At 39.1% G+C, this 25530-nt stretch overlaps 1 protein-coding gene across 2 annotated transcripts in view; it reads right to left on the bottom strand.

The window, feature by feature from the left end:
* Skap1 (src kinase associated phosphoprotein 1) overlaps nucleotides 1–25530 on the bottom strand; it is a 269213-nt gene that overhangs the window by 201787 nt on the left and 41896 nt on the right. For both annotated transcript variants that reach the window (XM_013008862.1, XM_013008863.1), the window contains exon 4: nucleotides 20326–20427. In XM_013008862.1, the coding sequence (XP_012864316.1) occupies nucleotides 20326–20427 (102 nt within the window). The remainder of the gene's footprint in view (nucleotides 1–20325; nucleotides 20428–25530) is intronic.

Genomic DNA, 25530 nt, shown 5'->3' with positions numbered 1-25530 from the left:
AGAAGTGGTGCTGTGGCTCAAGTGGTAGAGCACTAGCCTTGAGCTGAAGAGCTGAGGGACAGCGCCCAGGCCCAGAGTTCAGGCCTCATGACCAGCAAAAAAAAAAAAAAAAAAGATTGTTAAACTGTGAAATGCTCCAAAGTGCACAAATTGGGATAGCATTACTCACTGGGGGGAAGGGAGGGGAAAAGGGGGGAGACTTAAAGGCTCTGTCATGAAAAAATTATTTGAATGTGGCTGAGAATCCTTATCTCTTGAGAGACCTTAGATATGGCACTGATGAAGCAGGAGGTGATCTGTGCCCTTGAATAAACCCTTGCCAATGAATAAATGACACCCATACCCCCAGAAACGGGCCTCTAGTTCTTGTGAGCTCTGCCTTCAGGAGGCTTGGACCCTAATGAACACCACTGCACCATTCAGACAACAGAGCCCAAAGCCACTCATTCAAACGCTCAGTCATGATTTACAGCAGTGAGAAAAGAAAAGCCGATTTTTATTTACCTTTCAATCTGTGCAAATCCATTAACGGTGGATTCAAATGCTCTTCTTCAAAGCACTTTGCCAGGTCGCTTCCCTTCCCCGGCTCCACATCCTGTTTCTCTGGGTTAGTCACATAAATTTCCTCCTGGCTCCCTTTCCTGCTCACCTGCCCAGCCCTTCTGACTGTCTCTAGGCTACACAACTTCCCCTTCTCTCCTCCCCAGCCCACTAAAATCCCATCCATCCATCTTTCAATCACTTTCTGACAGACTATTTCCAGCCACTTTTCACTGTTAGCATTATTTTTTAGAGCTCTGCCCTTCAATAGGGGGGTTAGCCACGTAGCTATTTATTAGTTATTTAAATGTATATTTCAATTAGTCAATTTATTTACATTTAATTTTTAAAAATTAATTTAAATTAAAAAATCAAATTAAAGTTGTTGTTTTTTTTTTTTCTTAGCCAAGTGCCCATAATCTTAGCTACTTAAAAGGTTGAGATCTCAGGATCATGATTCGAAGTGAGCCTAAACAGGAAAATCTATGAGACTCTTCTTTACAATTAACCAACAAAAAACTGGAAGTAGAACTGTGACTCAAGTGGTAGAGCACCAGCCTGAAGCATAAAAGCTCAGGGGCAATGCCCAGGCCTGAGTTCAAGCCCAAGTCTCACTGGTTACATTTGAAGTGTATATTTCAAGTATATATCTCAGGGTTATATTTCAAGAATAGCACAAATAGCACCAGTTGTGTGAAAAAGCCAAACAAGAGGGCAAGTCCCAGAACCTACACACACACACACACACACACACACACACACACATACACACACGAATGTCTCAGCACTTAGCACAGTACCTGCCAAGAAGCAGATAGTCAATGAACAGCAGCCCTCATAATACTAGACTGCTTTTCTCACAAGTAACTATGTTTTCCCTTTAGCAGCAACACAAGAATGGAGAAGAGCCATAGCATATTGTTATGTTCTTTTCTGTAAGACTGGAGAGGAGATAGTTCTCCAAACTCTAGATACACGTTTGAATCCTGCCTCTGCCAATTATTCGCTGAGGACCTGTGGCAAGTGAATGTCTTTTGATACTCAGTTTCTCCATCTGTCATTTGGAAATGAAAAAAAAATTGCCATGCTACAGTAATGACAATTATAGATAAAACATGTCCATAATAGGCATGCAATAAACGTAGTATAGGAAGCAGATACTATTAATTCACCTTCTAGAACACCATGTGTTGAGCGCAGTTCTGAGCTAAGGAAGTTGTTGCTAATGAAGGTCAGGCTAATGAATCTTCCCTAGAATGGTGTTTATATTGTGGTTTAAACACTCCCCGCCCCCAGCCAAGTAGAGGGCCCTCTCTGCCATTCATTCCCAGGATGCAGCGAAACTTGTTTTTCGCTGTAGTATATTATCAATTCTACTTATAATAGGCCTCTTAAATTTATATGCTAGGAAGGGGAAATTGAGTGTTTGCCATCCATCAGACGAGCTTTAATTTACCATTACATAGTCACTTCGATACTAGAAACGCCTTTAGGAGGAGAACGCAGGGTTGGCGCTGCAAGGATTGGCATAAAGAATTGTCACCATCACTGTCACCCACGACCACTGCCGACGCTTCCCATTTTGCCTGGACAGCAAAGTTGGAAATTTCTGCCACCAGAGCAGAATTCCCAAAGTCATGACTAGGGAAAAATAAAGAAAAGAAACTTTGAAGGCCAGTGGGGTGGAGAAGGGAAGCCTTTCACAGCCCCACACCCTCTTATATACTCATGCTGCAAGACAGACACACAGAAGGACTGACAGCCAGTCCTTGTACTGGTGGGTGCATGTCTAACCACTGCACATTTCTACCCATTGGACCTATTCGCTTGAGTTGTCTACTTCCTTCAACAACTAGAACTTTCTGGGTCTTTCTCAAATATCTTTGGAGAAAGGAGATAACAAGTTGGTGAATCTCTAGTTGAAGTGGCCAATTACTGCCCAGAAAACCAACAAACACCTCTCCCCTCTTCTCCTCCCCCTAACCCCCCCCACCCTGCGCTGCCCCCAAATAGTGACCATGTAACCAAATAAAGAGAACCGTGAGTTTAATAACCAGGATGGTGTCTTGGCAAGGATTCTGTTGTCATTAGACACAATCCCTTTATCTCTCAGACACAATCAACCTTCAGCCAGAGGAGTGTAACCTTAAAACCTCATAACTCAACTTAACATAGTGTTAAAGTTTGGGGGGCTATTTGTCAATGCTGAGGCTGATATAATCAGTCTGAGGGACTCTAGAACAAAGAGCACTGGGTGAAGAGCGAGTCACCTGGGTGCCCATTCGTCTCCTTGATGAACAAGGAGCTATTAGCCTCAGAGAAGGCATTATCTAGGTGAAGAATGATGCCCACTGTGTTAGCTGCTTCTCCTGAAACCGTGCATAGAACAACACAGGGTCCCAAGGAATTTGAGGAACAAGGGTTTGTTTTCTTTTTGTTGTCATTGTTATTACTGTGGCATTGTGGATTTAAAATATACATATATATGTGTGTGTGTGTGTGTATGTAAAGTTTAATTTGAGAAAGTACATAGACCACATAGCTATCTTTTAAAAGGACAACCAGAAATCAATCGGACTCATCTCTTTTGAATCTCTGCTCAGCCTTCATTCATTCAAAAAGTTTGAAAAGGGTCATATAAGAAAAGGGGGGAGAGAAGGAAAGTTGGATTAAATACTAGCTTTAATGCAAAATTCAAGATGAATGATCCTTTATGGCCTTGTTACTCCTAAGCTTGTGAATCAAATATTTAAGGAAAGGGCTAATGTGTTCATTGAGCCCATGGCTTTGTGATGACAGATGCATCGTCTCAGAAATTCTCAGTAAATTAGTAATTGGGGTTTTGGCGGGGAGTGCTGGGACCTTACATATATGAAGCACATGCTCTGCCATTGACCTGTACCCTCAGCTCTAAATTACACACTTTAATTGTGAACTTCTACCACACACATTACTGTTAAACTCCTGTTTCCAATAAAAACTTGTTTACCGCTTAACTCAATCTCGCCACATTATGTTCTAAATTAATTATTGCTCTTGCTTATTCTAAGAGGAAATGTTGCCTGTAATAAATTTTCAAAAACCACGTCAGATTTTGGGTTGACATTTAAAAAGCACTTTTAAGTGTGTGGCTGGATAGATACATAAGTATTTCTTACTTGAAATATCTTTCTTTATTTATGCATTTAGCTTAATTTATTATATGATTACAGCTTCATATATATCCCTGATAAGATTTATAAAATGATAACAATATCAACTCCCCTAAATGAAGGTTTTCTGATTTCAGAGGTAAGATTTTATTCTTTCTTTCTTTCTTTTTTTTTTTTCCTGAAGAAGCTGATTTTGATTTTTCTTTACATGTTCTCTGGATTTGCTTGACTCTCAACTAATCATCTAAATTAACCTCTTAAGGGATCGAGAAACTTCCATACAATAGATTTAGTAAAATAGATTTCAGGGACTGAAATTCAGACAATAACATAAATATCTGCTTTTATCATGGGGGAAAAAGACCAGTATATTTCATTTTTAAAAGGATAGTAAAAATTTCTTAATCAAAAACTTTCCAGGGATTTTTTTTTTACCACATAGATTTACTACAAAACTACTGTATCTTCCAGGCTAGTAAAACTGCCAGCTAGTCTTAGTCAATATCTCACATCAAGATGCTACGTTTTAAAAATCCTCCTGATCGGGTAAATATTATAAGGATATATTCTTTTCTAACTCTATAGGTATAGCTTTCATGGAGACATTTATGAGAACTGGAATGATAGAGGGAAAAATAAAACCCATGCTGCTTTTTAGGTTTTTTTAAAAAAAATCTTTATTGGAATTTCAATAATTCATTTAGCAGAGTGTGCAAAAAATTTCTTAGAAATCTTTTCTTAATTTTCCACTTAGCCCATATATTGAATATCATACCCAGAATGCTCTTAGATCACTTAGACTGAAAGGCATAGAATTATGATGAGTAATAACTTTGAGTAGGAGTTTAAAGGACATTATAACTAAATCACATGTAAGTCTATTTTTGCCTATCCTACATAAGAAAAGTAAACTTTACAAGTTGTGAAACTTTTTTCCCTAGATGATGGCTTCTGCAGAGTAGGGTCTCTGCAATATTCTATCTGCAGTGATTCATGCTGCACTGGACATAGTTTCAGCATTTGAGCTATGTCACATTGTAACCATCCTAAACAAAAGGAGTCACAGTTACCTAGCCACCTGACAGCATCTGCTAAGACACCTCTGCATACAATCCCAACTACTTCCCTGAACTTCTTAAAAATGAAGAGTCAGAACAAAATGTGAGAATTTAAGGAAGAATGTAAGAACCAAAGAAGCATCCAAATTTTGGAAAGAAGGCTAGCATTGGATATAAAATGTAACCCTTTAAAAATTCATAATAGCGCACCTATTTCTTTTTACTCTTGCCTACCTAATGGAGCCGCCAAACTTCCCTAACTGAACAAGACTTCATAGCAGCTTTTCTAGCATTTGTTCTAAGTTTCCTCACATCTCATAGACAGAAAGTCCATTTTTTAAAGCATTTTTATTCTCTTTAAGTAGTTGTACAAAGGAGTCACCATTCCATAAAGCAGTTTATGAATACAATGCATCTTGATCAGTGTCACCCTTTGGAAGTCAATATTCTTCCATATTCTTTGCTCCCTCAATTAGACAGGCTGGGATGTTTTACAAAGCTGACAATTGCTTTCATACGAGGTTACACACACACACACACACACACACACACACACACATTATCTCTTACTATGGAATTAAATATTTCCAAACAAACTAATATATGTAGAGTTAGGAAAGTATATTAGCATTGGAAATTTTATCCATGGAACAAATACAAAGGCAGTTAAAAAAAGTGTTTTTTGTTTGTTTGTTTTTTCTGTTTGGATCCCTTGAATGTGTTTCTTCTCAGAGAATTTTAATGAATCAAACGTAAGGTGGGGGGGAACCATCTAAAATCCAATGCTATTAAATCTAGATTCTTTTTTTTTAAGAAGCAAACATAGAAAGATCTTGAATTGTTCTAGGGTTCCTAAGAAAATTTCAGAAAAATGCTTGGCTTTTAGAGGAAGGCATTTACTTGCATGTTTACAGCAAAAAGCAATGATGGCACACATGGATGTACCTCCAGTGCTAGTGATATGATGAAAATAATAATAATAATAATAGTTCAGCCTTTCCTTATCTTTTGCCAGCTCTGTCACACCACATCAGACTCTGCACCATTGCATAATCATGCAGCTCAAACTTTTGCAAGCCGTTTCTACAGTGTACTGTCAGCAACTGTAAGTACCCAAAAAGCTGGTCACTACAATATCCCTAATTTTAATGCTACTACTCAGAAAAAAGAAAAACCCTTAAGCTGATAAACAAACAGTTTTGGGGGTGACCAAGCCAAGTGAAACATACATGGTAAGAAACAGCCTAGAGATGAGTAAAGGCCATTTTCTGCTCTCTTATTCAGATAAGAATATTTAAGTTTTTATGAAAAAAACACAATTTAGTCTGTCTTATGAAAACTTATTTCTTTTTTACACGAAAAAGATTTATTTTACATGAAAAAAAAAAGAAATCAGGCCTTGGAAGTACCCGAGAATCCAGAAAAGGGTTAAGTAATCACGCTAAAGCAATCACTACCTGATTATTGCCCCCCCACCAAAATCTCAAAAATAGAATAGCAAATTAGTTTTCAAAAAGTACTTAAAAAAAACAGATTATTCCATGAGGAACCATAAATGTTTTGTTATTGAGGTCTCATTTGTAGGTTTGTTAAATTTTGCCTTCCAATGATCAAAGGAATGTCAATATTAATAAATAAAAACAAAGAGCAGCTATTTAAAAATAAACAAATAGCCAACATTAAAATTTTATTCATACATCTTAAGGAAGAGTCACAGCAGTTAATAAGACTGAATTGATTTCCACATCTTAAAGAAAATAATTATCATCTTTTGCAAGGGGGGGGGAGAAAAAAAGGAAAACCTAGTCAAATTGACCAGTTTCCTATTTAATATTTAATCATGATTATATATTCTTACTGATTTTCCCTGTGACCAACCTCTTTTCATTCTGGTCTGTTATGTCTGTGCTATTTTTCTCTTGCAATTCCTCAATTAGTGTAAGAGTCAATATTCTCTTTGGGGGGAAAAAGGGAAATATTTAATATTAAAAAGCATAGCTTTAAATTTATTTCAACTGTTCCTGGAATTGCTGCTCGGGACTCCATGTTTTCATTAGCATAGTGACTGAAACGTCAAGGTAAGCCTACTTTAACCATTACTCAAGTTTCTGAGTAGCCTAGACCAAAACAAAACAAAACACACTTAGGATAATGTCTGGTTTTAATCTCTTCACTTTCCTGGGCCGCCACGAAAGGTATGTTGTTAGCAATTCTTCATTGCTTCTTGTGTAGAGATGAACTATTCCAATGCAAGGGTTACTCTTAGTCATGTCCTAGAAAAATAAATATAATTCTATACTACTGGTAGAAACAAATCCTTTCCATAGGGAAGACATGGGAAGTCACTGCACACGGGTTTAGCCTCCCCTGGAAACTTCTTGGCATTTACTAGAACTTTGTGAATATCTGAAATATGCTAACCTGGCAATAATGAATTACAAAACTGGTTAAAAAAATGTTCCAGGAAATTCTGATCAATGTGTTGGGATGGCTAGCGGATTTACAATTGACAAGGACATTTTTATAACTAGCAAGGGAAAAAGCAGTGTAAATATGATTTAAGATCAAATCCAAGCCTCCTGTTATTGGTCACTTAGGAATGTAAGCACCATACAATCATAGTTTATGTTATTTATCCTCCTCCTAATTTGTGTAATAAGTAAGAACAAAATGAGAGTCGAAAGAAAGTAATATCTTTGAGGTTTTAAAAAAGTTTTTTTCTCTGAGTGTGTGTACATGTGTGTGCACACACATGAAAAATTCAATCCTTGAGTTCATGTCCTAGGCTCACATAAGAAAAATGCATATATCCATACCCTTGCCCTTTATCAAAACAAAACAAATCCCCAAATGCCCAAAAAGTAGTATTACATTTTGACCACGAGAGGGGGCCAGAGAATTCTGATCGCTTCCAAGGTCTATAAAACCCTTTTAACTGCTACTTTATAGACATTCAATTACAACGGGCCATAATACATTAAGGCATTAAAATACACATATATCCCAACATATGCCAAAGCAAGCACTACATTGTTGCGCTCTCCAAATGATCGCCGACGCCAACATCAAATAAACAGGCACTTGCAGTGGTTTATCTAAGATTTTCCTCTCCAGCCCTCCCCTCCAGCCCAGCCAGCTAGCTGTCCTGGCTAGGTGATTCCCCTTTGAATGGGAAGTATCATGGACTGTGATAAAATACTCAGGGACCAGAGGAGATGACAGGGGCAGAGTGAGGTAAGGATGAAGAGAACTAAAATTTATGTAGTTTGGAAAAATGAAGACTCTGGGGATAAATGTTCAGTCTTTAATACCTTCTAAAGGTAACAATATAAATGAATTAGGGGAATTATGCAGTCTCAGAAGATGGCGTAGGAAAGAGCAATGGTCTGAAACTAAGGAAGGAAAAAGTTTAGGTTAGACTTGAAGAATAAATTAATAATAATAGTTGGGTGGGAAAGATGTCCTACAAAGGAAGGATCCAAAGCGTAATCGCTATATGTGATAATTAATTAAATGAGATATTAGTAAGAATGATGTGGATTCATTAGAGGACCAGATTAGATAACTCAAGCAATTCTTTTTCCTAAGCTCTGACAATCTCACTATGTTCTCCCTACATTCTCGGGCATTCACAAATGTCTTTCGATGAAGATAATGATCATTTGTAGAGAGGAAAGTGCATGATCCCAGTTAACCCTATGTTTTATTAATAAAATGAAGTCTAGGGTTTTATTGTGAGATTGCATAATTACAAAATTATGCCTATTTTTCCCAGAGACTTCTATGGAAATATGCTATACTATATAAGCTATATTCTAACCGCTTATAAAAATAGCTCCACAAACTGGATAATGACTTTCTGTAAGTGGAAACTTTCACGAAGGCACAATTCCCTCATAAATCCCCATCTTTCACAAACCAGAGGACCCATTCCACATAATCTTTATTTCCTGCTAGGCTAATATATTTAGGCTTAAGCTACTGAGAGGCCACCATAAAAAAGGCTGTCATCAAAGTCACAAAGGCAGTCTAGAGCAGAAGTGTAATATAGCTTGTAAATTCAATCATCTTTTCCCGGTAGAGCCTAATATTCTAGACTAACAGGTGCTTTAGCATTGTCTTAAACAGCATTAGTAACACTTTTCTTTCAGTGCTTGGGATGGAATGCAGGGCCTCACCCATGTTAGGCAGTGTTCTACCACTGAGCTACATCTCCAGCCCATACTATTTTTTCTGTATTTGAAAAGTCAGAGTTCTGGGCTGGGAAGGTGGCTCAGTGGTAGAGCGCTTGCCTTGCATGCCTGAAGCCCCGGGTTCGATTCCTCAGCACCACAAAAGCAAAAAAGAAAAAAGCCAGAAGTGGCACTGTGGCTCAAGTGGTAGAGTGCTAGCCTTGAGCTGAAGAGCTGAGGGACAGCGCCCAGGCCCAGAGTTCAGGCCCCACGACCGGACCCAAAAAAAAAAAAAGAAAAGAAAAGAAAAGTCAGAGTTCTATGTTAGGTCAATAGAATATATAGTTATTATAGAAAAAAAAATCAAACACTTCCAAACACAAAGACTTGAAATTGTATGTATCTATTTGGCCAGAAGGAGTTATTTTATGGTTACCAAAATCTCACACATTTAAATGAATAATAGGCTTTGAGGTTAAAAAAAAAGGTCAATAGCTTTGGAACTTGAGGAAAGAAAAAAATCTAATGGTTAAAAATCATGCTGAGGATCTGCAACTCTAGAATATTAGCCATATTTGCCCTCGGTAAAACAGACGGGGCCAGGGCGATTAGTCTTCCATGTAGAGATGGGGGCTGGTGGGTTCACACCTGTACTTCACCTGCTCAGGAGGCTGAGATCTGAGGATTGCCATTTGAAGCCAGTCCAGGCAGACAAAACAGAGAGACTTTTACCTCAATTAACCACCCAAAAGCTGAAAAGTGGAGCTATGGCTTAAGTGGTATAGCACCAGCCTTGAGTAAAAAAACTAAGGAACAGTTTTTAGGCGCTGAGTTCTAGTCCCAGGATCAGAACCCCTCCCCTCCCTAAAAAAAAAAAAAGCCTTTTATTACAAAACAAAGGATATAGTGAACTATTATGCATTTATAGAATCTAAATATAAGGAAATTAAACATGGTATATATGATTCGTTCAAATCAAATAACATGCAAAGGCATAAATCCCTCCCCATTTTGTGATTTATTTATCACACACACATATTAGCAACCAAACACACCTCTAAATCGTTTTGTCACCACTAAAATGACCACACTAGCATCTTCAGTAATCATATATTCAAACACATTGCCATTAAACTTGTTGACTGGTTTAGAATTTGAAGAAAAACACAAAAAAATACTTGAGCATTATGTAAAAGTTGAGTCTCATCTGCCAAGCCTCTCATTTAAAAATCAACTGAAAGCTGCCACTGTTATTTCACCATTAATTCTAGCGGAAACTCAATAAATGTCTGACCTTTCAAAGAATGGGTATTTATTCATACTCCCAGTCTGGAAAAGACTTCCAAAACCACTTTGGCCAAAAGCCAGGTCAAATATTATTTTAACTTCCTTCCAAATTACTACAAGTCCAGCCAATTGGTCTTTTCTGCAAACTCTGTCCCTGTTCATCGGATCTTGATTAGGTGCCATACATTTTGCTGTGGGAGTGTCTAAATGGTCTCTCTTTAACTCAATTGTTTTCTCATTAAGGGAAGGTATCACTCCTCTTCATCCTCCACATATCTGGCCACTAAACTAGTGATTGCATAAGGGCGTTCAATAATGGAGTTATTCAATAACTAACTCTTCGTTAGCAGTATATGAAAATCTATAATGTGGACAAAAAGGCCAAAAAAAAGGTAACTAATTACTTCTACATCAAGTCAATTAATAGATTTATTGGATTTTGTTCTAATTATATTCGTTAGCATTTATGGAGCCTTTGGAAATTCTTTTTAAAATGTACAGCTCCCAAGTCATCCTGGAAAAGGGATAAGAACAGATGTAGGGAAGAGGAACATGAGTTTCTGAAGAACTTCAATGAATTTTGGGAAAGCCAGGTCAGGCCTCCCCCAAGGCCATTTGGATACCCTACTAGAAAGCATACTGAGACCATGCAGGTAAGAGAACTCATTCAGGTAAGAGAACTCAGGCAAGATGAGTGAACTTAGGCAGGTGAAGAGACTCAAACCGTCAAGGGAACTCATGCAGGAAAGGAAACTTCTGTGCTGTAAGCTAGGGGACTCCCTCCCCTACAAAGGTAGTCTTGGGTGTAATCCTGGGGCTCCATCACTAGTTCACTAGAGCACTGAGACACTTGGCATGTTTAAAATTAGGTTTCCTCTTGGGTAAAACAAGACTAGGTTAAGTGACTGCCAAGGCCCGTTCCAGCTCCAAAATTCCATCACTCTACATAGAAACTTGAGTTACATTAACAAGACATTGTTTTAGTAAATGCTCCATTCTGGAAGACAGCCAAGCAATGGGCAACGTGTGAGAAGGCTTTCTTTACAGGGCTCTGGAAGAAGGTTAGAGTCTAAACACTGACCCACAGCAGAATGTACAGGGCCTGAAAGATGAAAAATGGCTTGTTCATAGACAGATAATTGTTATTGTTTTTTTAATTCTTCACAAAACATGTATAATCCGCGGTAATCATTTGTTTAAGTTATATAAATGACTGTCAACTTGGAAACCCAGTTTGTCATCTTCATCTGTGATTTATACCAGACTACATAAACGATATGATGTCTTAAATCTAATAAGACATTTATCTTCATGAAGGAGGCCCTGTGATCCCAAGTGACAGCTTACTTACCCTTATCAGTTAGCCTAACACCGAGGCCTGAATTTCTCCCAAGGACCTAGAATCTGATGGACTCACCTGAAGCCAGCAAAAATCTTGTTCAGAAATCTACCCTGCGTGTGCAAGTGGGTGTTTGATTGGGGAATGGATTATCGGGCTCCCAACACATAACTTCCATTCATGTTGACGGGAGTCATGTGCTTTTATTAAAGCAAAAATAGATCTCCAAGCTAACAACAAAGATGAAAGCAATTGTCTGAAGAATAAAACGAGGATGAGATGACTGCGTCTTTGAACGTATGTGTGCGTGAAGTATATTCACTGACAGACTTTTACAGAGAAACTATCTTCATTATCTTCATATTAAAGGATAAAAAATGTGAAATGCTAACTATGTTCACACAATTTATGTAACTAAAAAATATACATGAAGTTGGGTGCTGGTGGCTCATGCCTATAATCCTAGCTACTCAGGAAGCTAGAATCTGGGGATTGCAGTTGGAAGCCAGCCCTAGCAGGAAAGTGTGAGACTCGTATCTCCAACTAACCATCAACAAAAGCTGGAAGTGAGCTGGGTGTGGGTGGCTCACACCTGTAATCCTAGCTACTCAGGTGGCTGAGATCTGAGGATCATGGTTCAAAGCCAGCCCCGGCAGGAAAGGCTGTGAGACTCTCCAACAAACCACTAGAAAGCCAGAAGTGGAGCTGTGGCTCAAGTGGTAAAGCGCTCGCCTTAAGCTGAAGAGCTGAGGGACAGCACCAGGCCTAGAGTTCAAGTCCCATGACTGGAAAAAAAAAAACTGGAAGTGTAGGTATGGCTCAAGTGGTAGAACACTAGCCTTGTGCAAAAAAGAAAAGGAACAGTATCCAGGCCATGAGTTCAAGGCCCACTACTGGTATCAAACACACACACACACACACACACACACACATACACATAAACAGAGAGAGAGAGAGAGAGAAAGTAACACTCTCTACCCCATCAGGAAGAAGGAAGCAAGTGTCTCAGTGTTTTTAGGTTATCAATTCTTTCCATTTCCATTACCATGGGGACGAGGGTGCTAGGTATTATGAGCACTGGGCAATCAATGATTGAACCTGCAAGAAGGCTTCTAACATTGCATGTGAAGGCACTCGACAATATGCACATCTTCCTCCGAAGTTGTCAGCAGGATTTTACTGGAGATTTATCCTGATCAATGAGGTCATTTACCTCTAATCTCTGCATCATTAATTCACATACCTCAGTAAACGTTGTAAAGTGCTGTTTATTTGCTCTATGAAACAATATAATTTATACACTAAAACCAGCCTTTAGTTGCCCACCACAGCAAGGATTTCCAAGTGGGGTTTTGAGCAAGTATGTTTTTATTCACTGCGTATAAAGACTGTCAGGAGGTATTCTAGATTTAGCTGAAAACACCAGCCTCATAAGGGAATGTTATTATACTTAGAAGTAGAAGTTCTAGAGATGGGATTTCAGCTCATGCTTTTTAAATGAGTAGAACTCTCTATAAGTACCTAAAAATATAACCTTGAAAATGTAAAACAAAGCAAAAAAAAACCTGAATAAGCATACAGCTGTAATCGGAAAATTTGGCACAAGCCTCCCAGGAGACCAAAGAACACAGAGGCTATCAGAGAGCTAAAGAATATCATTTACAAATGTAAAAAGATAAGAATGTGTTCAATAAAAACTTCAGGAAAACACTGAAGCCTGCCTAGACCTAGCATTATTAGCATAACATAAAGAAAGGCTCAACAAAGTCTAGAGAATCAAAATAATATAGACTGCAATCTTAAATTGTAGTGTGAGAAGATAAGAAGGCAATAATAGAAAGGCAAATCTAAGAAAATACTAGAGACTACTACAACAAATACATCAAAATTTAACCAGAACAAAAATAGTACAAGTACAAGTGCTTCTAAGTAACCTGTAGATTTAGGGCAGTAATTTTTACAATTATCAGGGATAATTTTATAAAGGAAATGACAAGGCACTTAGAATGAGATTATGAATTATAACAAAAGCTATGCATATGAAATTTTGTGGGAAGTTAGGGAATAACTTTTAACTGTGGCTAATTTTATTTTAAAATGAGCATTATATTAATTGGGAAAAGGAAGGAGAGCCATGGATTGGCCCACCCATAAAAGATGGGTAGTAAAGACTCTATTAGAACCCCAATCTCTTACAAGGATGAGATGTGTCATCTGAAACTGAGTCAATCCATTTCTCTAAGCTTCATTTCTTTACTTTCAGCCTGAGACTCACAGTATCTTCCTGAGTCAACTTGAGAATTCAATGAAATAATTCACCAAAAGCATTTCATGGGCTGGGAAGGTGGCTGGGAAGGTGGTAGAGTGCTTGCCTTGCATGTATGGAGCTCTGGGTTCAATTCCTCAGCACCACATAAGCAGAAAAAGTTGGAAGTGGCACTGTGGCTCAAGTGGTAGAGCACTAGCGTTGAGCTGAATTGCTGAGGGATAGTACCCAGGCCCAGAGTGCAGGCCCCACTACCAACAAAAAAGAAAAAAAAAGAAAAAGCATTTCATCATCTCTTCTAAGTCCTACAGTCCATGATTCTAACTTAAATTCTAGCCACAAAATTCTAGTCAACAAATTAAGTCTGCACTTTCATTGTATAATACTAAAATAGTCTGTTTAAAGTATGCCGGTGGCTCATGCCTGTCATCCTAGCTACTCAGGAGGCTGAGATCTGAGGATCATGATTCAAAGCCAGCCAGGGCAGGAAAGTCCATGAGACTCTTATCTCCAATTAACCACCAGAAAACCAAAGTGGTGCTGTGGCTCAAGTGGTAGAGCGCTAGCCTTGAGCTGAAGTGCTGAGGGACAGCACCAGGCTCAGAGATGAAGCCCCATGACCAACAACAACAACAAAAAGTGTATTAAATTCTAATGTCTTCTTCCCACTATTAAAAACAAAAGCCTACCACCATGGTTAGTATTGATGCCGCTGTTTGTTTTTGTTGTTGTCTTTGGGAGGAAGGGCAAGAGGGGGAGACAAGAATGGAGGGAGGGAGGGTGAACAAATGCAGTCTGGGTATTCAGTAAACAACTATGTAGAAAATGAACTTTGCAACTTTCAGGCAGGAACGGGACAGGGGAAACTGGGAGAACGGGAAGGAAAGGGTCCAAGAAGGGTTTTACTCATTACCTGACTTAGGAAATCAGAACCCCTCTGTACCACTCTTTAAAATAAGTTAAATAATGTTAAACAGTAAAGTCACAGGAGAGACGGAGGGGGGGGCGGGGAGTGAGAGAAGGGGTGACATTGTCCAAAAAAGGCATGCACTCATTACCTGACTTATGAAATGATAACCCTTCTGTACAATAAAACAATAAACACGGTCATAACAATAAAATTATGATAACAAAATTAATTATACAATATATTGTGATTCTATGAAATATAAAAGATATAAAGCATATTATAAAAATAAGAATACGGTTGTATTTTCAAAAATAAAATAAACTCAAACCCAAAATATAAAAACAATTAAAACCCACAATGATCAACAAATCCCTAAGGCTGAGGATTGAACTCAGGACCCGTGCTCTACCAATGAGTTACATCCTCAAATGTTATTCAGAGTCTCAGATCCAAAACTAATTTCTATTTCAGAACTGAAATGAAAGCAGATACATGTAAAAATTGAAAGTACTAAACATAACACTGTAAAAAACAATCCTCTTCATTTCTAGAATTTTCTTTCTCTATCTGAACAAAGCAAATGCATGGAGTTGAAAATGGCCACTACTGGTATTTCTACAGGCTTACCATTTGTTTTAATTAAACCAGTATAGACTACATTTATCAGTTATTCATCATTATTTTCATTATGGCTCTTCTCCAAAGATAGTGACAGGACTTTACTTTTCTAGTTTATTTCCCATTTTGCCTGAGAATACAAACCTTCTCTAGCCTTCAACAACTTGTTGTAAACTCTAAATATGTTCTCATTTTTCTCCAGAGATATCTGTCCAGTGTTTTCCTAATTAGAATACAATAATGTCTAATAAATATAACGCAGTTTAAATTTCTTCTAAAATAATTGAATTTTTTTCTCTTTCTTCCAGAAGGAGTCACTCTACCCTGTTTATAAAACAATCTCTTTATCCAACCGGTCTCTTAACAAGAGGGTGAGATAGGAGTTCCTCATTATTATTAATGAAATATGTTTACAGCTGCATTAAAACCTATTGTATAATTTGGACACTGAAATCAGCCATCTCTTGAGTGTCTTAATTGTCTGGTTTTTGGATTTTTTATTGTACTCAACGTTTGCTACTTCTCAGTAGGGCAGGAAGTACTCTTTTAGGAGATCTAGAGTTAACTCCTCATTGGCAAGTCTGTGCTCCAAGGGTGGGGCTGTTGCAGTGAGCAAGTTCTGTAGGGCCTGGCCTGGCCTTGGATTGTGCTCATTTGCAAAGGCAAAGAACTGTAAGTAGGTAGCAGCAGTCTTATTTTTATGCACGGTTTAGTCTGTAACCTTGGTTTTTATTTATTTATTCTTTCTGGGCACCTGGCTGGAATCTATATCCCTCTCTCTTTGTCGTATCTATAAAGACATGACCCAGGCTGGGAAGGTGGCTCAATGGTAGAGTGCTTTCCTTGCATGCATGAGGCTCTGGGATCCATTCCTCAGCACCACATAAGCAGAAAAAAGATGGAAGTGGCACTGTGGCTCAAGTGGTAGAGCGCTAGCCTTGAGCTGAAGAGCTGAGGGACAGCGCCCAGACCTAGAATTTAGGACCCACAACCGACCAAAAAAAAAAAAGAAAGAAAAAGACCCAAACCCAGCATGCACTCTGGTCATTACATCTTAACACAAATGTTATGGGTAAGTGGTCTGACCATGTGTGCTTTTATAATTCTACCTTTAGGACACTGTTCTGCCAGGGTGGTGGGAGATGACAAAATGGAAATATTTTAACTTTTGGGGCTTGAACTCTGGGCCTGGGCGCTGTCCCTCAGCTCTTCAGCTTAAGACTAGCACTCTACCACTTGAGCCACAGCGCCACTTCCAGTTTTCTGGTAGTTTATTGGAGATAAGAGTTTCACAGACTTTCTTGCCCGGGCTGGCTTTGAACCGAGATTCTCAGATCTCAGCCTCCTGAGTAGCTAGGATTACAGGCGTGAGCCACCAGCGCCTGGCTATTCTGACTTTTTAAAAAATAAGGATAAAATCCCAAAGGCCCGAAGCAATGGTTTTAACAACACACCTGAAAGGAGAAGATACATTTTCTTCCTAAAGAATTGCTCTAGCGATCTCACCAGCAACTGGAGACAATAACTTGATATTTGCTCATTTGTCTACTTTGGGCATTTCTCCAAGGAGACAGGAGTTGGGGCTACGGCTTGCACAGTGCCACGGATTATCTCTAAATATGTACTGTTCAGATCCTAAATCCACAGCATATCAAGGGTTAGTATTCTGTATAAAAGGAAATGTAATGAACATGGGGTAACATTTGCTCAAGGGCTGAGTGTGTGTGTGAGTGTGTGTGTGTGTGAGTGTGCATGCACACACACGTCAATACTAGAGCTTGTACTCAGGGCCTCATGCTGTTGCTTGGCGTTTTTACTCAAAGCTGATGCTCTACGCCTTGAGCCATGCCTCCACTTCCAGCCTTTTGCTAGTTCACTGCTACTAAGAGGCTCATAGTCTTTTCTGCCTTGGCTGGCTTCATGCCATGATCCTCAGATCTCCATTTCCTGAGTAACTAGGATTACAGGCGTGAGCCAGTGGTGCCCAGCTCAGTTTTGATACCTCTATAACCCTCTTTTCATTTTCGTAATAACCTCAGGGAAGGGAAACAAACATTCCTCTTGTCTCTTATGCCATAAGCACTCAGACCCTGTACTAGATTCAGTACTCTGCAAAGTCTTCTTTTGCTTCTTTCAACACCAGTTTTTTATTCAGTGCTAGGGCTAGAACCCAGAGCCTCATGTGTGCTAGAATATTGTTTTAGGTGGGGCTATGTCTTCAACTCCATTGACATATATTTTTAATTTAAACATCCTATTTGTAGTTGCATAATTGGAAACAAAATATCTGAACATAAATCCATCTTTGGGGGTAATTTAAGGGAGATCGGTAAGGAAGCTAAAATGACGAAGTTCAGAGCCTCTAAAACCAAACTGCGTAGGTATAAATCCCGGTACTGCTAATAATTGGCTGTGCAGTCTTAAATAAGTTAACTCTTATGGGTCTGTTTCCGCAACTGGAAAATAAGGTTAATTCTACTATCCATCTCTTAGGACCGTTCTGAGGGTTAAACGACATATGCCAAGTGCTATGACCACAATGCAGAGCACTTAATAAGTGCTCAGTAAATACAAGCTTTCTGGGTCCATATATCCAGGTACTGGGTGCTCTTAGGAGAGAGTTTGGGCCATTTTTCTCTATAATACAAAAAAATACCCAGACTCCTAGTTTCTTAATTTCTTACAAATTTTATTTATAGATTTTTTTTTCTACATAAGATTTTAGCTATTCTCACAATTCTTACCTCAAGGATATTTGAGGTACTGTTACAATATTTTCCCAATCTTCTTTTATTTTTGAGACTGTTAATACTATTTATTCTATTCTGGTTTGGACTTGAACTCTTGACCTTCCTGCCTCAGCCTCCTAAGTGCTGGGAATACAGGTGTGTGCTACCACAGTTGGCTTAGTATACTCTTATCATGAATCTTCACTCTAGGCTAGGCTGAGAAATCAAAACACCGTAATGGTTAGAAATGTATAAGACTTCGGAAGTCTTATACCAAGAATAAGGCCCACAAGTGTTAAGTCGGGGTTCAGTAACATGGATTGTACTTACAGGTCTTTCTGGCTCAGCTGTGTTTAGGAAAGTTGGAAATACCAAATAAGTGACCTATGGATTAATGAGGCACTATTGTTCTAATTCTGTCAAGCATTAGATTAATCAAAGCCAAATGAAAGGTTGGTTTCTTCATGTTTTGCACTGTTAATTTTCTACAATTATTAATTATCTACCTAGGTAATTATTAAACTTTCCATTCAAACAGTGTGCTTCATGCAAAACCTACACCAAGAGAGATCTTACTTTGTAAAGCCCAATTTTTAACCCATAGGTATTAGCAATGTGATTGCTGTACAAAAAACTCAAGCACAATCAGAGGTTTCTGGGGGATTCTCTCCATAGCTTCTGAGGTGAAGCTTATCACTTCAATGAAAGGGAGAAAATTATGACTCATCAAAAGACCTTGACGTAAAACAATCAATGAACAAGTAACAAGAGAGGGAGGTGGGAAATGGAGATGATCCTACTCTTGATATTTGGAAGAGAAAGAAATGGAACGGTTACAGGTTAATAAAGAGAAAACAGGGAATAGTTACCAACTTTATTTCCCAATCTGGAAGAGAAGAATATGTCTCCAAATTAATATTCAGTTTCGCAGCTTCTCTCTACCTTCACCCTGTCCTCACGAGGTGTAAGAGAGACTCTGAGAAAAGCACGGGACATCCATGATGACTGAACCAACCTTCTGCTCATGTGGCCCCATGCCAGAACACCCGGCTTTCCCACTCTTGGGAAATCTGAGTCCAAGACAGAAAGTGGCAGTCACCAGGCCAAAATCTTTACATTGTGGATCTTAATTCAGGTATTCTCTGCATCCCACGGTGACACACCATTTAATTTTTAAAATAAAAATAATACTTGTAGCAGTTTAATTCTATAACTCTTCACACCCCTAGATAGTTGAGTAAAACTAATGTCCCAGGTAAAACCGCATGGCAGTTCTGTGTGTGTTTGGTTTTTTTTTTTTCCCCCTTCTCCACGAATATATCAGTTTGTCAGGGGGAGATCAGAAGTAGGCTGGGCACCATTGGTTCACGCCTGTAATCTTAGCTACCCAGGAAGCTGAGACCTGAGTTTCATGGATCAAAGCCAGCCCAGGCAGGAAAGTCCCTGAGACTTGTATTTCCAATGAACCAGCAAAAAAGGCAGGAATGGAGGTGTGGCTCAATTGGTAGAGTACTAGCCTTGAGTGAAAAAGCTAAGGGACTGCACCCTGGCCTTGAGTTCAAGCCCCAGTATTGGCACAAGAAGGAGGAGGAGGAGGAGGAGGAGGAAATGGAGGAGGAGCAGGAGGAGGAGAAGGAGGAAGAGGAGGAGAGGAGGAAGAGGAAGAAGAAGAGGAAGAAGGAGGAGAAGGAGAAGGAGGAGGAGGAAAAGGAAGAGAAGGAGGAGGAAGAGGAGGAGGAGAAACAGGAGGAGGAGAAACAGGAGGAGGAGGACAAGAAGAAGAAGAAAGAGGAGGAGGAGGAGGAAGAGGAGGAGGAAGAGAGGAGGAGGAGAATCATCATCTAACAGGCTCAAGGGTCTCAAATGATCCAAAAGAAATTAATAATCCAATTATCATATAGATTAAATGGAAACTCCATTTTCACGCGCCTCCATGAAGCCGAAAGACCCTAAAGATTGGCAGCCTTAAGAGGCTCTCCTGGCTTTTGAGCTACTGTTTTTATAATGAGATCTATCGTGAAGTCTGTCTTCCTGCTCCAGCATGGAATTCCTATTTCCCTCAATCCACTCACTTGGGGAGTACTGAATTACCCAGGAGGATCAGCGCCACAATGAAATAAATAGTTGTTCATTGTAAATGGGCGATGATCAATACAGAGAACCCACTGCTGGACTTAAAATGACAGACGTGGAAGACGGAGGGGTTAAAGGTAACCAAGTTGGGAGCCTTGAAAGGCAGAAAGATGACACTCACCCTCATCTTGATAATCTGACCCAAAGGGGGCATCGGCTGCAAGAGGCGGGACATGAGTTATGCTGTGATTGTCATCCGAGCTGTCCTGCCCAAGGTCTCCTCCTGAGGATGCAAAAGAACAGGTCGTCTTTGGACATCTTTATAAAGGGATGTATATATAGCTCTCTTCTGGTATTTGCAAAACAAAACACCAAAAAACAAAAACAAAGCATCACAATGTTTCCTTTACTTGATAAACATACCCACTGCCTATTAACATAGGAGGAAAAAAAAGAGAGAGAAATAATCTCAAGAATCAATTTGGCTGGATGGGAAAGTTTCCACTCAGGTAAATCACTAAAACTAAGGAACTGTTTGCTTAGAATGGGAAGAGAGAAATTTCTCTGTCGAACTTAAAAAGAAAACCTAGCTAATGCCCCCTCCCATCAATTACAACCTTTACCCACAATGCCTTGTTTCTCTTTCTACTCCCAAATGAAATAGAAGAAATGACCCAAAGGGTTAACCGGGTATATATATAATATAATGCAGCAAAGTCAATATCCCATCTTTCTCTGAAAAATAAGAGACATAAACACAGAGAGAACCCACACTTTGCTAGGTTTTTATTCCTATTTAAATCACTACTTGCTTTGCAACCTTAATAAAGTTCTCTCTCTGTAATTCCAGTTTATAGCCTAGGCGACCAGCCTCTTAGGAATTCTAAAAGCCCTAAGAAGGTAATATTTGTTCAGCAAAATGACTTTGATAAAAGGGAATGCATATCCGATACCAAATTATGCAATTAAAAACAAAAGCTAATCCCTTTTGGGTGTTTTCAACCTACGTTGAATTGTATTTTGTAGAAGTGGTCGATGCTATTATGATACTTTAAAAGGCTCAGGCGGAAGAGGTTAGCGCATTCGGAAACCAGAAGACAATGAAAGCGGTACAAATGGCTTTCTTTAAAAATCCCTGAAACAGAGGGTTAAAAAAAAAAAAAGTCTGCTGATAAAAGAGCCCGGACATCTGCTTAGTTCATTTCAGAAACATGAAAAAGGGATTTGCAGCTGAATTTCCTAGGATCTCAAATACTAATTTCCAAGGAAAATCACCAATGCTAATCTCAGTAAACATTGTAGGGTTTTGGCCGTGGATTTCAACCAGGGAGCAGTGAAAGCAAACAGCTTACATAGAATCTCTATTGCTTTCCTTTAAAGGTTTATTTCCTACAATTAAACTCGAAGGATGGGGAGGATATAAAATGATTTAAAAATAAAAGAGAGAGAATGGTTGCGGCCTCCTCTTCCCATAAATTAGCTGGTTATATCTAGACTCGTCTTCAAATGCTCAGTGGTTAAGTACATGCCTATAATTTAGTTGAACACCTGCAGCTAGAAGACTTTAAAATAAACTGGAGAGTTCATTGTAGAAAATAAAATTTGAACATATACAACAGTCACTGGGCTAAAACCAGAAGAAATGTTCTCCTTTATTAATTCTCTGATCAAGATACAAAGCTTTAAGGATAAAGCATTACTGTGCAATTTCCATAATAACTAGAAAAATAACCCACCTCAAATGCAGGGCAGAGGGTTAAAAATGCTCAAATTTTACAGCATAGCAAATCCACATGCTCAACAACAATGTACATCAACTACCTGGCTAGAAACTTATAGTGAGCTTCAGTGTTAAAAGGAATTTTTGTTTTGAGCCAAATCAAAAATCTATAATAATAACAATAATAGTGATTTGATTGGCAAGAAAAGATGATTTTCAACTACCATTCTGATCTCAAAACTTGCTGATCATTTCAGAAATCTAACAGATCTCCTACCAAATTGGGGAAAACAATCATATACATTCTAGCATTTTAAGCATTTTTAAAATGCACATCAGGAATGGTTTTTGTTTTGTGAGTGTGTGTGTGTGTGTGTGTGTGTGTGTGTGTGTGTGTGTGTGTGTGACAGTAGTAACGCTTGAACTCAAGGCCTAGGTGCTGTCCCTTAGTTTTTTCTGCCCAAGGCTAGCACTCTACCATTTAACTGGTAGTAAGAGTCTCATGGACTTTCTTGCCTTCACTGGCTTTGAATCTTACTCCTCAGATCTCAGCCTCCTGAGTAGTTAGGATTGCAGGCATGAGCCACTGGTACCTGGCTTGTATTGATGTTGATGTTTGTATTCTTGGAATTTTTTGTTGTTGTTGGTAGTGGTGGTGTTCGTGGGCTTGAACTCTGGGCCTGGGCACTGCCCCTGAGCTCTTTAGCTCAAGGCTAGCTCTCTACCACTTGAACCACAGCATCACTTCTGGCTTTTTCTGTTTATGTGGTGCTGAGGAATTGAACTCAAGACCTCCTGCATGTGAGGCAAGCGCTCTACCACTGAGCCACCTTCCCAGTCCATTCTGGGAAATTTTAGACTTACACAAGTGTTGTGCAGATACTAGAGCTCCTGTATGTCCTTCAACATCACCTTCCATAACTAAAATACATCTGCCCAAACCAAGAAAGGAACACTGGCATATTGATATTAAGTCAAGTACAGACTTTATTTGCAGCTCACAAAATGGTTCATCAATTTCCTTTTCTGTTTCAGGACCCGATCCTGAAATGTAGTCCATCTCATTCCATTTGCATCTTTTTTCCTATCAGCTTGCCCCAAGCTCTTGCCTAGATCACACACCCCTGATTTACTAACATCAACGAGGAAAGTCCTTGCTCCTTGATTCCTATGGTTGCTGACTCGTTACCCAAAGTGGGCATTCGAACAACCCATCCCTGTGCCAACTGCCAGCCTGTGCCCCCCGTAACAGGCAACAAGAAAGGGATAAACCCAAGGTAGGAAACAAAACCTGGGTCTGCTGGCTGCGGTGGGAGAAGAGAGAACATTTTAGAATATGCCTCACACTTAAGCACAATTAATTCGTGGATGATAAAGGCATTATTCTGAGGGTTTTTTAAATGTCAGATCCAATGTCCCAACTCCCTGGGGCTCACACCGAATCTAGCCTGTCATGCTAGAGTGTAAATACACACTCCCGTGTAATTAAAAATGATTGTGACGATTCGAGATGCATGGGGGGGGGAAGTTTTATAGAAGAATTAACCATTTCTAGGGCCATTTTGGGTTTGCTTAAGTTGAATGTTATCATTCTCTTCCTTTCAAACCTCACGGTGTGTGTTCTCTGCATTGGCTACGACTGGAGTCCGGGGGGATCAGACATAAATGATCGCAAACCATAGTGACAGACATTTCCACTCAGCAGCTTCACAATTAGGGCTTCGAACTCCATCTGCTTAGATCGGCCTTTGCACAAGCAAGGCCCTGGGCCACTGGAGACCCACTTCCCCACCGCAGCGCTCCCAGAATCGATATATTTCTATTCGGATATAGATTTTAACACACCATATCTCCATTAATCACATCCACTACCTCCAGCCTTTCTCTTTGTATTTCTAAACAAGATCTGGGGGAACTATATTAAGGGTTCACCTGCTATTAGCCAGTAATTTGCTCTTCTCTCCTAAACATCCTAAGAATGGCACGCCGTGTCCCCTCGTTGGTAGATTCAATGGCAGGTTCTCCATCGAGTATCTGTGCTCAGGGGCCCATAAGGGAGATGATTTCTCTATTGTTCTTTTGCAGAGAGTCAAACTCAATTTCATTCATGCTCCATAGAGTGATAAGTTGGGAATTGCCAAAGGTTGGAGCAGAAAGATAAAGCAGTTTTGTGTCAGGTGTGAGGTAATTATTTGCCAGGGTTTCTGTGCTATTTGTTTTTTTATTCCCTGCATTTTCATTAACGGTTAATGAATTTTCCTCCTTAATTCTAAAACTATAGGTTGGCCACTAGAAGTTGGCTTTTTCTGCCACGGATTCAACCAGCTGTTGCTGCTCCATAAACTTTATAGAGAAGTGAAGTCAATTGATAGAGGAAAAAAAAAACTTTCCATGACGATTTCAATTCCAAATGAAATGGGGGGGGAGGAGAGAAAAATAAACCCTGCTGTTATTCTTGTAACTATTTTCACTCATAGCAAACCTGTCTAGTCCTGAACTCACAGGTACTATTTAGGGACAATTACTAAAGAAATAAGAGAGAAATGAGAAAGAAGGAAGAAAGCAAGGAAGGAAGGAAGGAAAGAAAGAAGAAAGGAAGCTGAGCATTTAAAAAATAATGCAGCAACTTGAGTGCTGTTGGCTGTAATCATGCTTATAACCCTAGCTACTCAGGAAGCTGTTTGAAATGAGGCAGAAAAAGTTCATGAGATTTTTGATCTCCCATTAACCAGCAAAAAACTGAAGTGGAGGTATGGCTCAAGTGGTAGAATACTAGCCTTCAGTGAAAAATGCCAAGTAAGGGTATAAGGTTCTGAGTTCAAGCTCCAATATCAGCACACACACACACACACACACACACACACACACACACACACACTTGTGTGTGTACATATACACATACACACACACTCACACTCTGCAGCAAAATATCAGACCAAAAAAAACCCAGCTAAAACATATAGATATATGTTTGCTTATCCAGTATGTCAAGGTAATCTTTGTCAAGCTAGTATAAGTCATCATCTTTTGACTTCTTTTCTAATGAATTATGCGCTATATTCCATCTGTATCTAACCGTTTCTATAGCATGGCTAGGAACTTTGTACGTTTGTTATTACTTCATCCCATACCTTTGGATAATACCAGAAAATTGAAATGAATGTCATATTGTAAACTTTTTTAGTTTTCCTTATTATTGTTACTGCCATTAGGTGCAAGGATATAACTTCTCACTCTATTTAATATTTAAAAACCCATGAGACACACAGCTCCCTCTATTTAAACTAATAAATCCTCCCTAAAATGCTATAAATAAAGTTCCCTGATCCAAATCCACTTAGTTTTCATGCTTGATAGCATTAATATTGCCAGATTTTCACGGACCAATTTCATTGTAAAGCAGTTTCCAAAACTGAACTATCTTGAGATTAGCAAAATGGCAGCTTATGATTCCTTATTACAACCATTCACCTACATTATTGAATCTTGCCCCAACTAAAGCAATGTGTTGGGGTACAGATGTGAGCATATAATGTAAAATGTTATTCACATGTAAAAATATTATAGACCCCATTTGCACCACCAAAGCGGAAGTCCTGTCAATAGTTGGTTACAAATGGCACCGTTTGGCACATTCACATGCATTAGAAAATGTATGGTGTTTCC

Source organism: Dipodomys ordii, unplaced genomic scaffold (genome assembly GCF_000151885.1).
Source record: "Dipodomys ordii isolate 6190 unplaced genomic scaffold, Dord_2.0 Scaffold7, whole genome shotgun sequence".
NCBI lineage: Eukaryota > Metazoa > Chordata > Mammalia > Rodentia > Heteromyidae > Dipodomys > Dipodomys ordii.
The sequence above is the reverse complement of the archived record's forward strand: the minus strand, read 5'-3'. Positions and strand labels throughout refer to the sequence as shown.